We start from the raw sequence: 15,573 nt of genomic DNA, 5'->3' as shown, positions 1-15,573 counted from the left end.
AATCAAAAGACTACCTTTTGAGTATTTTACTGTTTTGTTTGCCTAATCAAAAACATTTCACAGTCGTTAAGCTTGCACTCCTTCACTAAATTACAAGAAATGTTAAATGTTTAAATACAAATTATTTAATTATAGAATGAGAAAATTATCATATATATTTATGATTTAAATATGGCACTGGTGAACCATAATTTATTGTAATTTTCTTATTTGCTTGTTAATTACAAATGTTTATTGAAATAATAAATAAATTTAATCGAAAGTGTTCGTTTTTTTCTGTTCCTTGTAAATAAGCTTATAAATAAAGTGAGAAAATAAGATCCCCTCATATTTAATTGGGCATTTTAAATTAATTTATTGCAGGACTAGAGTGGTGTATACTACCTTTTTTTAAGTGTTTTAAAAAAAGTCCTTAAACTACAGTTTTAGGATTATCGGAATAGAAATGAAACTAAAAGTATAGAGATTATATTAGTTATTATTGAACTAATTTTTATACTCAACACTGTTTGTAGTTTATTTTCAAGTCAGACTTATTAAATTTTTAGTTTTTTCTTTGGGTGTGGGGCTATTTTCGAAGGAGTATATTCTAGCCTCCGCTTGCAGTGTTGGCTTCACCTTTTTCTTGGGTGCCAGCTGGTAAACTTTTGCCGCTCGCTGTTTGCCGTCGCCCTGCGGCTGCAGTGGCGCATAAATTAACAAACATGAGGCGAGCGGAGCGCGTGACTGGAGGACCTTTGGCAGAAGTGGGCCTAGACCCAGGCCATGACCCACTTGGGAAACTGGCCACCCAAATGGTCAACTGATTGACTCGTCGCCTCACCCGCTTTTCCGCATTTCCCGCTTTTCTGGGGCATGTTCGTGTGGTCCACTCTCGCTGGCCATTCGCCCCCTGAAACGCTCAATTGCAATTACAGCATTTGGCCCCGCCGAAAAATTGGCCAGCGCAATTAATTAAAAAGTTTGCTGCCCACAATGCAATCGCACCAAGTGCCGGTGTGGCTTCTGGTCCTCGCAAAAGCTCTAAAAATATTTGGCCAGGTGGCGAGGTATTTATTTTATTTTCATACGTTGCGACATTTAATTAAAAACTTTGCATACGGACGGCAGGTACAACCAAAGCAAAATGAATGAACTCTGTTTTTTTGTTAATTTTATTTTATCACAGGATTATACGAATATAAAATAAATGCGAATAAAATTGTGTGTGTGTGTGTGGAAAAAGAGCGAGCAGATTAAAAAGTAGAGATTTGCAGCAAAACTATTTCAATCAATTTTTGACATTCATGCATAAAAATAACTGATATGAATATTTCATATCGAAAAGTTTATTTATTTCCTTACAAGTGGTTTTTTTTACGACAGAGCGTAAGTATTTATTATAAAAATAAATATTTATGAAGTATATGTCCGTTTATTCAGTACAGTGAGTAAAAAATTAAATGAGGAAAATATGAAATGTTTTTTTTCAATTTTCAGTAGAGTTAAATTTAATTTAAACTGAAAATATATTAAAATCCCTTTTTTGCATTTTGACAAAAACTTTAAGTTGAACGTTTAATTTTCTTAAACATTATTTACTTGCTTAAACAAATTACTCTAGATAAATATTAAATTATTATTATTATTAAAATATTCATGAAATTATATAGCATTTTCACATTTACAATAATAATTTTAAAAGAAGGCACAAAAATAAAAATTTTCATTAAACATACGCCGCGTGTGACGGCAATTAAAGTAGCTGAAACATCTTGAAAGTAATTTGATTCGCTATGAGTAAAATTCTGCCCTTCTCGCTGTTGTCTGGTCTGTTCTTTGTTGTAATTTTCATAAAAATTATGCAGATTAAATGTGGCAGTCAAGTTTGTTTAGCCCGGCGAGTGACATTAAACTCGCATAAGGCGCATCGCATCGCATCGCTTCGCATGGGCGCAGACAAGAGAGATGTCTAAATAATAAAGGCAACCTGAGCTGTTGTGGGACGTCGCACAAGTTGATTGAATAAATCACAGCAGGTGAAATTCACTCCGAAGAACTCTTGACATGCGTGGAACAGGCTGACAGACTGAAAAATAAGCGTTGCCTGCATACATATACAATGAAACAGACTGACACGTGAAACGTATTGCCCAGAAGCCGCAGGATTGCGCAGAATTCTAATGGACGAAGTACGAAGGACGAGGGCGCTGTAAAGTTTCGCCATTTACAGCGCGGCAACAATTCGGCCAAGTAGCTGCCAAGCAGCAGAGATAACTCAGACATAAATCCGGCCATTTTGAGGACCTCCATTACGCCAACAGTGTGTAACAATTTTAGGAAATAAAAAGCTGCCCGCCGCCAGGGGAATTAAATTAGTTCGCATTTGATGGTCGGCCAAAAATTGGCAACCAAACACTTGTCAACCTCACAACCGCTCGCTAAATATTTTGTGAAATTAATTGCATGTCGCTGGGGGCTAATTAAATGCCTCGGCGGCAGAACCAATTTACATGATCACGACACGCCAACATATGGCTCGGATTTTGCCACCTGCAAGGTGTGCGAAGTTCACTCGGCAATTAGCATTTTCTATGAGCCATTTCAACCGATTCCTTTCATTGAATTCTGAATGCCACGACGTGTCACGGCTCTGGGGCAATTAACCATGGGAAATAAGCTCTATGAAATTCCACATATACATTCACATTCACATTCAATAAATGCAAATTGCACGGCTATTATTTTTAGGGATATTTCTGTCTTTCAAAGGTCAAGTTTTACGTTTGGCGCAAGCCGCTTGTTTGACATGGAAAACCACGCAATGACAATTAAAGGAAAAAGTGTATGGAAAGAAAAACATATGTATGGCAATGTGTCTGGAATTTACGCTGTGCAAATAAATTTAATCGATGGATAAACATTTCTCAAAATGCATTCGATAAGCGTTATTGGCTGTCAGCAAATGTTAGACAGTTAGAGTTAAACTTGTATAATTGCTTAATTAATAAAAGTTTACAAATCAAGTATTCCTCTAACAAGTTTTTAATTGTTGTAAAACTTCAGATTGATATTATTACATATTTAGGAAACTTATCTGGACTTTCTTTTAAAAACCAATTAGTCATTCTCATGGTTAATTATGAGCCACGCCTACCCAGACAACCTTCAATATAAAACACCCAAGCACACACAAAGTCCGCACTAACTATTTTTTCGATTTTTAATACAGCCTTGAACCCATTGTAAATTATAATTTATGAGTACCTACACTTCGTGTTGAAACTAAGCTTTAAGTTTGAATATTTGCCAACTTTCTGGGGCAATTAGGCATTAAGGCGGTTAATTATGAGCCACGCCTCACCAGACACCTTTACCATAAAAGGGGGCGACCCCTTGGCGGGGTGAAAACTTTTAAAAACTCATTAATGCATAAATTTAGGGTCCCTTAAATAGCTGCTGCGAGGGAGCCAATAAGTCCATAAGCAGTTCGATTTTGGCTCCAATTCCACAGAACTCAGCAGTCGATGGCCAGTCTTCAGTTCCACGGCAACGTTGATGCGGACATCAGGTATGAGATTGGTCTGGATCCGGCCAGGGAATCGAACTTGTTCCGCCTGCTGATGGGCCTGCAGTTGGCGATGGGCATGAAGCCATCTCCGCGGTTACCAAAATGGTGGCCCAAATGGCTGAAACTGGTCGGCAATGTCTTGGCCAAAGCCTATTGTGCCATTGTGATTTTCACCTCGCTGCATTTGGGAGTGCTGTTCACGAAAACCACACTGGATGTGCTGCCGACGGGCGAGCTGCAGGCCATTACCGATGCCCTCACCATGACAATAATATATTTTTTCACGGGCTACGGGACAATCTACTGGTGTGTGCGCTCCCGAAGACTTTTGGCCTACATGGAGCACATCAGCCGTGACTATCGCCACCATTCGCTGGCCGGGGTGACCTTTGTCAGCAGCCATGCGTCCTTTACGAAGTCCCGGAACTTCACGACCGTGTGGATAATGGCCTGCCTGCTGGGCGTGATCTCCTGGGGCGTTTCGCCCCTCATACTGGGCATTCGGATGCTGCCGCTCCAGTGTTGGTATCCCTTCGACGCCCTGGCCCCCGTCACATATTCGGCGGTGTATGCCACTCAGCTTTTTGGACAGATTCTTGTGGGCGTGACCTATGGCTTTGGGGGATCGCTGTTCGTCACCCTCAGCCTGCTGCTGCTCGGCCAATTCGATGTGCTCTACTGCAGCCTGAAGAACCTGGATGCCCACGCCAAGTTGCTGGCCGGGGAGTCTGTAAATAGCCTCAGGTTGGTATTCCTACACAAACATGTAACTGGCTAGTAAAGCCCTAATAAGTGAAACTTAAAATTTCCTTAAGGTAAAACCAGAAATTGTAAATGCGTCATCAAATTTTTTTATGATATCGAAATATAAAAATGAAAAAATATATCTGTACTTTTTAAATAAGTAATTTTAAAGCAGTAATTGTAAAGTCGTGATCAAATCAAAACCATTTAAAATCTTACTTGTGTAAAAAACTTGTTTAAAACCAGTAATAGTACAAAAGTACTATTAATTTAAAATCTTTACTTGTTGAATAGCTAAATTATTGGTTATTTTATGCAAATTTATTTGAAACAATAATAAATATATTATGACTTTTTCCGAATTTTTTATTTATTTAACAAAATATATTCAAATAAATTGAAAACATGTTTCCTTATAAAAGTCTAAGCCAACTTAAAATCTCCTTAAAAAGTTGCTCCAGCCAAGCTTATCTTTATTTGAAATCGTTCTTTAATACAAAATCAGAAAAATTCAAGCACATAAGTGTTCTAAGTGTGAGCTACATGTTCCTAAGCCTGAATAATTTTATGAACGCTGTTCTTGGCTATTCTATCAATGTGACTAGATTTAACTTAAGCATTTAAATAAACTAAACCCATTAATTTATTACAGTATGCTTCAAAATGAGCTGCTGCTGGAGGACTCGAGCAGGGAACTAAATCAGTATGCCGTGCTCCAGGAACACCCCACCGACTTGCTGCTGATGTGTTCGAGACGTAAATGTCCTGAGCGGGGGAATGTGTTCCACAGTGCCCTGGTGGAGTGCGTCCGCCTGCACCGCTTCATACTGCACTGTGCCGTGGAGCTGGAGAACCTGTTTAGCCCGTATTGCTTGGTGAAATCCCTGCAGATCACCTTCCAGCTCTGCCTGCTGGTCTTTGTGGGCGTGTCGGGGACCCGAGAGGTCCTGCGAATAGTCAACCAGCTGCAGTACCTGGGACTGACCCTTTTCGAGCTGCTGATGTTCACTTATTGCGGCGAATTGCTGAGTCGACATAGCGTTCGATCTGGGGACGCCTTCTGGCGGGGATCGTGGTGGAAGCACGCCCATTTAATCCGCCAGGACATCCTCATCTTCCTGGTCAACAGTCGACGGGCCGTACACGTGTCCGCTGGAAAATTTTATGTGATGGATGTGAACCGTCTGCGATCGGTAGGGAATTAATTATAGAAATTTAGTAAAATTATTAAACATAATTATTTAACAGGTTATAACGCAGGCCTTCAGCTTCTTGACTTTGCTGCAAAAGCTGGCTGCCAAGAAGGCAGATCCGAATCTCTAAACTGGAACCACATTCGTTCACTGTGTTTGTACACGTTGATATTTATTTTGCACATTAAAAACGAAGTCGAGTAAAATGCAAAACAATATTTGCGTTTCCGCCTCTAAATGTTTACTTAACATTTTGCAGCACGAGCAGATGTGGATCTCACCCACTTTAACTCCTAACGAACCTCCGCGAAAAGCGGCTCTAAGTCCCATGTCTCTTTTGCCTTTGGCTTGTCACTGATAAACAGCCCTTTTCCCAACAATTTTGAGGTGGAGTTTCCGTTTCAAGTGTAAACATTTTGCAAGATGATAATTAGATGCTCTTTATGTGAGAGAAATGTCTTTGATTACCCAAGCTAGAGAGCCCTATAACATAAATTTAATAGAATATTTTAGCACATTTTTAGTATATTACTATTACATATTAACTTTCCATTATCTTAACATTTGCTACTATTTAAAATTGTATAATGACTTTACAAGAAGTACTAGCTTTTCAATAAGTTTTTGGCTTTATATTATTTTTGTTTATTAAAGGTCATACAAATAGCATGTTTTGGCAATATATAATACTTGCCAATCCTAAGTCAGAATTTAAAAGACAACTAATGTACCCACTTAAAATTTGTTTTCGCCTTGATGTCTACGCGTATCTGTTGAACAAAGTTCACAGATTTTGTAAGAATTCTAAAAGTCGCCTTTAATTTGGCGATTGCACGCCGTAGGCACAAAACTTATGGCAAAGTTTTCAACTCATTTGCGCTTTGCATTTTTCATTGTGTCACAGACACACAAAAATACCCAGACACCCATACAAAGCGAAAAGTTTTTCTTTCTTCGCTCGGTGACTTGCTGTAACTTTGAATCCGATGGGATGTGGATGTGAATGTGGATTGGATGGAAATGGAAATGGGGGCTGAGAAATGTGAATGGGGGGAGGACATTGCTACGTGTGTATTTATAGGGACTCATTTGTTTCAGTTTTTGCCACCATCGAGCTTAGATGATTACCTTTTTGTATTGTGCTTTTTGTACCCGCTCGCCCGGTTCGGTTACGTCTGCGGAAATGCCTTTCACTTTCTCCACTTCCGCTTCCTCTCCACGCTAACTACCTTTATGCGTGTCTGCCGGAGCCGGAGCCAGCAGGACATTTATATTACACGATATTTGATAAGCGCACTGCACAGTTGAGCTGTGAGCTGCCCGGTCCCGCAGACAAATGTGCTGTCATATTTCGCCCTGGGCAAATGGCAGTCGATGTCATGGCAACCGGGAGGCAGGACATCGCATTCAGTCGAAGGACAAAAGCATTTACCAAAGTTCCCCGTTTCCATGGGATTAGCTGGAAAAATAATGCATTCAATGGCAAGAGCATTTGCATCGGCAATCGGCCAAAGCCCACAAATGGAGGCTTAAGCTGGGACAATGATTGGCTGGCTAAGTAGAAGCATCTGGAGCCATGGAAAATATTAGCCAGGATCGTTTCCTGGGCACGCAGACTATTTAAAATGCTAATCAAGGGAATGAATAAGTGAAAGGTGGCAAAAACTCTGTGTTTTGTTACCATTCTCATTTAAATACTAAGCCTAGTTTGGGTTTTTTGCATCAAACATTATATTATTAAACCTGATGCAATCAAATAATTGTTTAAAAACAACTCACTGCGTTCTATACCATACAAAAAGTTTTGTTTATTTATAAAAAAATATATCAAAAGGTTTTTCTCATTAGAATAGTAATCTGTGCAATTTGTGCTCTTTTGATTAAGCAAACAGAAAAAAATTATTAAGTTTGAAAAAACAACATTTTATTACTATTTAACAATTCTATTATCAAACCAGAAGCAATCAAGTAAAACAATTAACTGCGCTCTATACCGTACGATAAATTTTGTTTATTTATAAAATCAATTATCAAAATGTTTTATTTTTTCCCTTTCAAAGTTGTTATTTGGTTTTGAACCATTTGTTCAACACAAAAACTTTACACTATGTGCCAAATGCTAATTTAATTTTAAACCCAACCTTCAACAGAGTGCATTAAAGTTGAGTGGTTGAATGAAAACTAAATTTCCTCCCAGATCCTTTCCGTCGTGCTGTCAGTGTTTTGGCAATGGGCCAACAAAAACTGTCTAGATTGCCCGCATAGAATTGACAGGATCTAGCCACTGGCATTGCTGTCAATATCCCACCAACATCACTCCGCTTCTCAGCCAACAACTTTGAAGTAGTCTCGTGAAATTAAATTAATACAAAGGCATGCCCTGTCTACTTTTTCGGCAGTCAGCTGGTGGTATTTTAATTGAAAGCAATCAATATGGGGTGCCGCAGCGGCATGTCAAGTTTTTCCTGGAAAAACCAAAGACAGCTGTGGGGCTGGGGATAATTATTATTTCAAATAGAACCTTATAATTTAATACTCGTACTATTAAACACCAACAAAAAATCTTTATTTTGGTTTATAAAATAAGTCTATAAAGGGTTTATATCTTCAAAAATCACATGTATAAAATATAAACATTCATTAAAGAAATTGCCAAAATAACCTATTTAAAGGGTATCATATCGTATTATATTACCTTCCAACTGAGCTAAGCGACAGGTGGGCATCGATTTATAGACTTTATGAAATTCAACTTGCTTTTTGAGCTGCGATGAAATGAACTCTGATTTAATTCACACTTCAGAAAGGCACAGGAACCTGTCTAAATGGTTTTTCTTCATCACAGGGGGGTTGGTAATCTAATCAAAAACAGCCGGAAATGCCAATGTCAAGGAGCTCGGCCATTTTGGGGTAATTTCATTACAACTTCATTTTACATTTCCATGCTGTCACCATTTAGACGTGTAATTTGGAAATTCAGCACACAATTGCCTTTGAGCTGTGCAACATGTCGCATACGCAATGTCAGCCAGCAAACATAAAGGTAAACAGGGTTTTGCGAATGCGGTGGATGTTTGTCTTTGTCGGGTTGATGCTGTCACATAAATTGCAAGCGATTCAGCCAACGTTCTTACGCTTGTGGTCAGGACCAAGGACTCCCTACGGCACAAACACACGCAGGTCGAAGCAAAATACAGCCGCATATAATTTCCCATTAAGGAATATCCTTGTTGTCGGGGCACACACAGATGCCAGCTTTCAATTAGCCGCCTGCAGAGTTTCCCTTTTAATGTGTCTGCTTTGGTTTTCTTTACCAATTTTACTTAGCAGTTTTATAAACTTCGACTCATCCCGTTAATAAAGTTTATTTCGAAAAGGTTATAATTAATATCGCATCTTTAAATTTTATAAGTATTTACAATTTTTTTTTGCACTGTTTTATATTTATTTTTATTTATTAATAACTTTGGGAAACCATCAAATTTTAAGACCACAAACCAATATAGTTCTGGGGCCACTTCAAAATAAATTCATAAAGAATCCTTTGTCCTTTTTAATTTCAAATATATTGTTGCATACTTTAAGACTCAAGTGAATTTAAAGGTGTCTAAAAGTATCCAATATAAAATATATTCGTAAAAATCCTTTGGAAATTCTGATTTCAAATATATTGCTGTATGCTTTTGACTCTTTTATAAATGAATTTAAAAACCTGGATAATTTTGTAGCACAAACCAATATGTTTTGAATGGAGAGCACCGGGATATGTATAGTAAGTCTGTCCACCTTGGGTTATCATCCTACCATTGTCATCGCCTTGCCATTTGATTGTGATTCGCCATAATGTGACTATAGTCTCATGGCTCTTGTGGTGCCCTCAATGTGTGTGGGTTACCTTTTTACCGCAAAACGGCTCTAAAATGTTGCAGAATTGCAGGGCACCTTGCAAAAGGCAAGGCATTGCAATTCAGCCTTTTGTGCTGATGCAAAGAGCCAATTGAAATGGCCATAAAGTGCGCAACAAGCGACATGCAGCAGCATCTGTGCCATAAATCAATGCAATCAATGTACACAGTTTTCATGGCAGGTGGCACGATTTTCCCATTTCCCTACTCCAATATGTGTATATACCATACATTGGTTGTCCATTTGGTAGAAATGGGGAATCTGCAGCAACTGAGGCTTTTCAACAGAAACTACCCACAAATTGTTGGCAATTGAACATGAGGACTGCGCAATCCTGTTACACAATCAGCCTTGGCATTCAAAGGAAGTGGTCTGCAAAAGCTGATTTAACATACCACTTTTAATGCATATATGCAAAAGGATCTCTTTTGAGTATCTTATTTTTGTATTGATGATGTGCCCTTTGGCATCATCGAATTTACATTTATTTTCGATGCCCTAAATGTATAGATGCCTGAATTTCAATGTAAATATTCATTTACTGCCATATTTTGTAGGGTATTAATAGGTCTTTTACCTTTTTTTGCTTGCCGTTTTTATTCGCGAAACAAAAACATTTTTTAACGCGGACTGCAGCTTCACTTTTCTTTGTCGTTTCGCTGATATGTGCATATGTGCGACCAATAAACAAACAAAGGTAAGTGGATTTTTTCGCTCGCCCGCGGACTTGAGTGCAGGACTACAACCCGAAACCAACCGCCTTTGCATTCGAAAAAATTTGCAAAAGAAGAAAACAGACTACTATCACCCGCACCTTTGAGCTCAGACATATGCAGATTAAAAGCGCATGAAAGTGCTTCAGAGTTTTGGGGAATGCTTTCCATTTTTTTTGGGCTACCTACCCAGAGGCGCTTTTGGCCAGAATTTTCAAGTTGGCGGCGTTGTCGCTTTGCACAAAAACCGTTTATTATGAAACTTTTTTTCTCAAGTGAGGGGACTTTTTTCAGCGCGGCAAGGGGGAATCCATTAAACAGCCTCCACCTACCGCGCTACTTTACGAGCCCTTAAAGCTGCAAATAAAATTAAGAGACGCTGAGTAGTCGCAATTTTAGACTTTGCTCATTTTTTACGGCTTTTTGCTTTTCCTTTTCGTAAGGGGATTTGCTTTGCATATTCCGCGAAAGTCCGTAGCGTCTAAATGCATAAAATTTGTGCGGCACTAGTGTGCATAAATTTGTCAAGTGCCGGAAATAATAATCATTATCGTTTAACTTGTGACGTTAATGCAGCAAGCTCCGTTTTGTTTGGTTTGAAACTGCAGTGGAATTACGCCAACGCTGGTCAACTGGTCGTATACGCAATATCGCTAAAGTGAACAAAACATGTGAGGCGGAAATTCAATGTAATGGGGATATAAGCCAATTAGAAAAGCTCCACAATTTACAACGTTATTTTTTGCATGTTAAAAGCAAAAATAGTAATATCTAACTAGAGAAAGCTTTAAAACATTGTTTAATCTATAAATGTTATGTATCATATACCAAATTGGAAATACGTTTGCTTAAAACTCAAATAAATATTAATAATGCATATATGCTTGTGACATACTTACCTTGGTGTTTATGCGAACTTACTCTTTTTTATTTTAATCTAATTTTTTTTTTATCAATCAACTTAAATCAGTTCCCATAAAACCTTTGTAAAATATGTATAATAATTTTGAGAAAAACAATAAGCTGCCAACGCAGATTGCTACTTAATTGTGTGGAATTTCATAAGGATATCAATGCGTGGTATCCTGTAAAAGTTTTTCTTGAAGCCTTAATCAATCAGTTCGGTTCGATTGATTGACTGAAAGCAATCCAAACATCATCACTACTCACACACAATATATTTGCGGAGTATATAGTATTTACCCAATAAAACCCAGTGGCAGTCAATTGATGTAATGCACATTTAATACAAATCAAATACAATCAGAAAACACTTGTACAAATCATAATACATTATTGCTAATATGTTTCACATATTTCTTTATCTACGATTCAGTGTCTTTGACTTAGGTTAGGAAGGATTCGCTAGGACTATCATAAAATACACACTCACATATAGGGGGATATGTCATTTCGGGCTATTTGGATATACATCTTTTTTTATTTATCTGTCTCGGTGAAAGCAGTTTTGATTAATTCAGCATCTTATGGCTAAACATCTATGTAAAACACGCAAGCAACTTGAGCTTGGTTTCGGGTTGTGTCTCTTAATTCTTTTACAAATTCGAAAGTTTCGCAGCATAGAAACCATAAATTTGACCCCTTAGAAAATGCTCATTTTGTTACACATTGTCATATTTTTGGAGGTGTGTTACAGTTATTTTTACATTCGTAAATATGTTCCATCTGTCTGCAAATCAAAAAACATCCCGATCAAGCTACACTTCCGTCTAATCTATTGACTTAACTTGATTATTTACAAGAGTTATAGTACTTATTCCATATATCAGTTTAGGTATGGAGTTTGTATCTCCTTATAACTAGGACTACTGGTAAAAGCGTTTTGTCACAATGCTCCCCTCTCTTGATTTATAGTAATTCATAAATCAATGATCAATCTACAATATACAGTATACCATGGTCTTAACAGTTAGTATCTAGCATTCAAAACATCAATTACTTGTAGAAGTTATGATTAATTTGATGTGAGTTTGTTTTAAATTCGTTTATTCTGAAATGGTTTAAAGGACTTATATGCTTCAGGCAATGCAATGTTTTGAGTATTTTCTACTATTATTTACGTTTTAGCCTTTCAGTGACTTCAAAAGCACTGCCACTTTTTAATCAGACCAATAAAGCTAGGATAGATTTAGTTTATGGTCATAGAAAAGTTCCCTACATTGGTACTTGAGCTTCAACATTTTGAAGACTACTTTGTATTTCGAAATTGAAATAATTCACACAATGAAGTATTCTTCTTTGGGATGTTACCTTGAAAAGTCAACTATTCCGGAAATGGAGAAGTGCAATTGAGAAAGAAAATCTAAAAAAGTTTCTGATATTCACTTTTGATATTCGAAATGTGCAAAACCTCAGTTTATCAAGAGTAATCTTCTGTTAGTTTATTATTTTATTTTCTTGCTCCGAACGAGCATAGGTTTTTGATTCACCGGAAGGAGCGGTGATAGAGGAAACGGAAGTGGGGCTTAGGACCTGGTCTCCGACGGCCTTTGTTGTTTGCCCGACGGCCTGCCATTAAAGTTCAATGAAGTTCCCCGAGTGCGACACTTTGCGACCCAGCCGCGACCTGCCTCCACCAAGGATTCAATGAAGTGGAAAAAATATTTCCGCCGGCGATAAAATTGCTATAAATTTCCAAGTGCCAACGGGGTTTTCCTTATGTCTGTTTTCAGCATTTTTAGCAGCTTCAGCACTTTCCGCTGACGTTGCCCCCGCTGTGCAAAGTTTTGTCATGGGGGGCGCTAAAAATTTGTCAGCAAAAATTGTACAAATTTTTCCGGCTGTTTTGTGAGGTGTCATCGAGACAGGCAGGTCCTTTGAGTGGCTGCCACTAATGGCGTCATTACCTATCATTTGCCACCCATCCCCTGTTCAAAAGCGAACCGCTCATCTGGGGCTTTAAAACTTGCCAGCACATTGCAAACTTTCATCCGGCTTTCGTTATTACAGTGGGGCTCTTGTTGTTTGATGTCCTTCGGCCAGCTGCTCCGACTTTTCTTTATTTTGTTGTACCTCCTGGCCACTGGGATTCTCATCGACATCCACATCCTGACCGTCAAATTCTTACGTGACCAGCTAAAATTTTTCATTTGGCCACAGAAATAAAACAAAATGAATGAACTTTTCAAATAAAAATAGCAATCTAGTGGACCGAGAGCAACGGCAAGCCACACGAACAAACAACAAAAGTCACAAATTGCCGTGGATTTGTGTACGTGTCGGTTGCTTTAATGGAGACCAATGAAATTCTTTGTGCATTTGCGGGTGGGAAATTTGCCATAAATTTAATGCATAATTGCCAAATGCCGAAACGAAACAGCGTTTATCGATTGGAGTTTGCAAAAGCGACATATTTGTCGGAGAATTTAAAGAGCTTGGGGCAAGGAAATGTAAGTTTGTGGAAATTTACTCTTAAATTTAAATAAAAAAAGTTTAGGAAGTACCAAAAACTACCTAGAAAGTCCTGAATACTTTATATATCTAAACAATTTCTTGAAATAATTAGAGACAGCCATGTGTACATTAGAGTTTAACCGACCACTCAACAAAGTTAAAGTGTTTGCCCAGATTATGTTATTCGAAAACAAACATTCCGCAATTAATTGCATACTCAGCGTCTGGCGAAAGCAAAGGGAAATCGTAACCGCGCAATGCTCGTTATTTCCGTTGTCTGCTACAAACTTAAGCGCAGACCCTTGGCAATCCTGCGGGGGATGAGACTCCAAACCGATCCACTTGTTGGCCATACTTGGCCCTCTGTGCTTTCAATGGCATGCAAATTGAATTTGAAATTAATTAGGGGCACATAAGTGTTTAAGCCCCAAGGACACACGTGTAGTGTCGAGTGGTGAAAGGGAATCCATTCCACCGAGATTGTGTATACGACACGTTTTGCGGTGGACCGCATTCGAAATTATGACCGGTGGTTTGTCTCTGTATTTATATATCACTTGCCATCGCCACACTCCTTTTGAGGACACCCCGCACTGGAGCGGTGGAGTCCTGAAAGTCCACACTGGTGCACTTGTGTGGGTTCGTCTTGAGTTTGCCCTGCTTGACGGGCGTCTGCTATCTGCTCGGTCGCCAGGCACTCGTACTGGAATACCGGCAAAGCAGGACCTTCTTGAAGGCCTGCCGAAACACCTTGTTGAAGATGGTGTAGAAGATTGGGTTCACCATGGAGCTGGCATAGCCCAGCCAGGTGACCACATCGAATACCCAATGGCTGATCCTCTCCTCGCACTCCGCACACACGGTGGGCAGCAGATTGAGGACGAAGAACGGGGACCACAGGATGACGAAGGTGAAGAACACCACGCCCAGCACCTTGGTGGCCTTCTGCTCCAGCCTGATGATCCTGCCGTGCCGCGAGGAGTTCCTCGAGATCACACTGGAGTTGCGCGAGTGATGCGATCGCACTGTCTGTTGGCGCTGCAGCATGCAGGGCGAGGATGTGGTCGTTCTGGCCTTGCCACCGCCACCGCCACCCCCACAATCCCCCGCCCCCTGGTAGTTCATGTTCTGATGACTCCTCAGGGTGGCTGATCTTCTCAGGGGCGTGGATGAGTTGGAGGAGTTACCTGTTTTGGTGGGGGTCAGCAGCAAGGAAGTTCGCACGCCGCCGAAGCTGCTGCCCCTTCGGCGATGACGACTGGAATCCCAGGTGACCACCGAGGCGGTTTTCGAGATGCTCAGCTTTCGCCTGCCAGGACAGGGAGTTCCTGGAGCAGCCAAATAACCACTACCATCGCTCTGCACCGTCAGGGAACTGCCCTGATTGTGGGCCGAGTGTGGACTAAGGGTGGAGCCACATGTGGGAGGAGGTCCGGCTCCTCCACCTCCTCCTCCTCCTCCTGATCCACCTGACATGCCGGCACTCACACTGGAGGTTAGTGACTTCTTATTCCCACCACTGCACATGAGCAGCTCCATTTCGCTGGGCGAACTGCTCACCGCCGTGGTCGTCGTAGTGGTGGTCACCCGGAAGCTGGATGAAATAATCTTCACCTCGGCCATTTTCACGCAATTCTGGAGCGGTCTGTCCCCGAAATACGGACAGGTGCAAACGGAGGGCAGCTGCAGATAGTCCGTCTGATGGCCATTCTGGCCATTGATGTGACACTGCTTTCCATTCTGCGGTGGATCCAGCTCGGTGTCCGAGTGGCAGGCCTTGGTCTTCGATGGCCCACTCTCCTCCTCCTCCTCTGCCGCCTCGTCGTCGTCATCGTCGAGGCTCTCCTGTACAGTAGTGTGTCGAGGGTAGAGCGCATTCTTGGGCAGGCTATTGTGACGCTTGTGGCGACGAAACGACGTCGTTGGTGTATCCAGATCCTCGTCGGCATCGTCGTGGCCGGAGCGTTGATCCCGTCCTGGCACCGCCGACGAGGCCCTCCTTCGCTTCTTATACGCCCTCAGTCGCTGGGAAAGCTGCGAGAGAGTCCTAAAA

The 15,573-nt window shown here is 40.3% G+C and overlaps 2 protein-coding genes across 2 annotated transcripts in view; one reads left to right on the top strand and one right to left on the bottom strand.

Annotated features, from left to right (window-relative positions):
- Positions 1–3,506: 3,506 nt before the first annotated feature.
- On the top strand, positions 3,507–5,617 carry LOC108143739 (putative odorant receptor 85e). The gene is made up of 3 exons (XM_017268272.1): positions 3,507–4,294; positions 4,947–5,487; positions 5,543–5,617. The coding sequence occupies exons 1-3, from the start codon at positions 3,507–3,509 to the stop codon at positions 5,615–5,617; spliced, it is 1,404 nt and encodes a 467-aa protein (XP_017123761.1).
- Positions 5,618–11,443: 5,826 nt separating this feature from the next.
- The window catches only part of LOC108144055, a 48,693-nt gene continuing 44,563 nt past the window's right edge, over positions 11,444–15,573 (bottom strand). The window contains exon 7 of the mRNA XM_017268699.2: positions 11,444–15,567. Within this exon, the coding sequence (XP_017124188.1) occupies positions 14,196–15,567 (1,372 nt within the window). The 3' untranslated portion in view covers positions 11,444–14,195. The remainder of the gene's footprint in view (positions 15,568–15,573) is intronic.

Source organism: Drosophila elegans, unplaced genomic scaffold (genome assembly GCF_018152505.1).
Source record: "Drosophila elegans isolate 14027-0461.03 unplaced genomic scaffold, ASM1815250v1 contig_468, whole genome shotgun sequence".
In the NCBI taxonomy this organism is placed as follows: domain Eukaryota; kingdom Metazoa; phylum Arthropoda; class Insecta; order Diptera; family Drosophilidae; genus Drosophila; species Drosophila elegans.
Note: the sequence above shows the minus strand (reverse complement) of the source record. Positions and strands in the feature narration are given on the sequence as shown.

What these genes read in the sequence shown, in the direction of transcription:
- LOC108143739 (XM_017268272.1), top strand. Translation starts at nt 3,507, where the DNA reads ATGGCCAGTCTTCAGTTCCACGGCAACGTTGATGCGGACATCAGGTAT. An exon ending in GAGTCTGTAAATAGCCTCAG is followed by an intron (nt 4,295 to 4,946) that starts GTTGGTATTCCT and finishes AATTTATTACAG; the next exon opens with TATGCTTCAAAATGAGCTGC. An exon ending in ATGTGAACCGTCTGCGATCG is followed by an intron (nt 5,488 to 5,542) that starts GTAGGGAATTAA and finishes ATTATTTAACAG; the next exon opens with GTTATAACGCAGGCCTTCAG.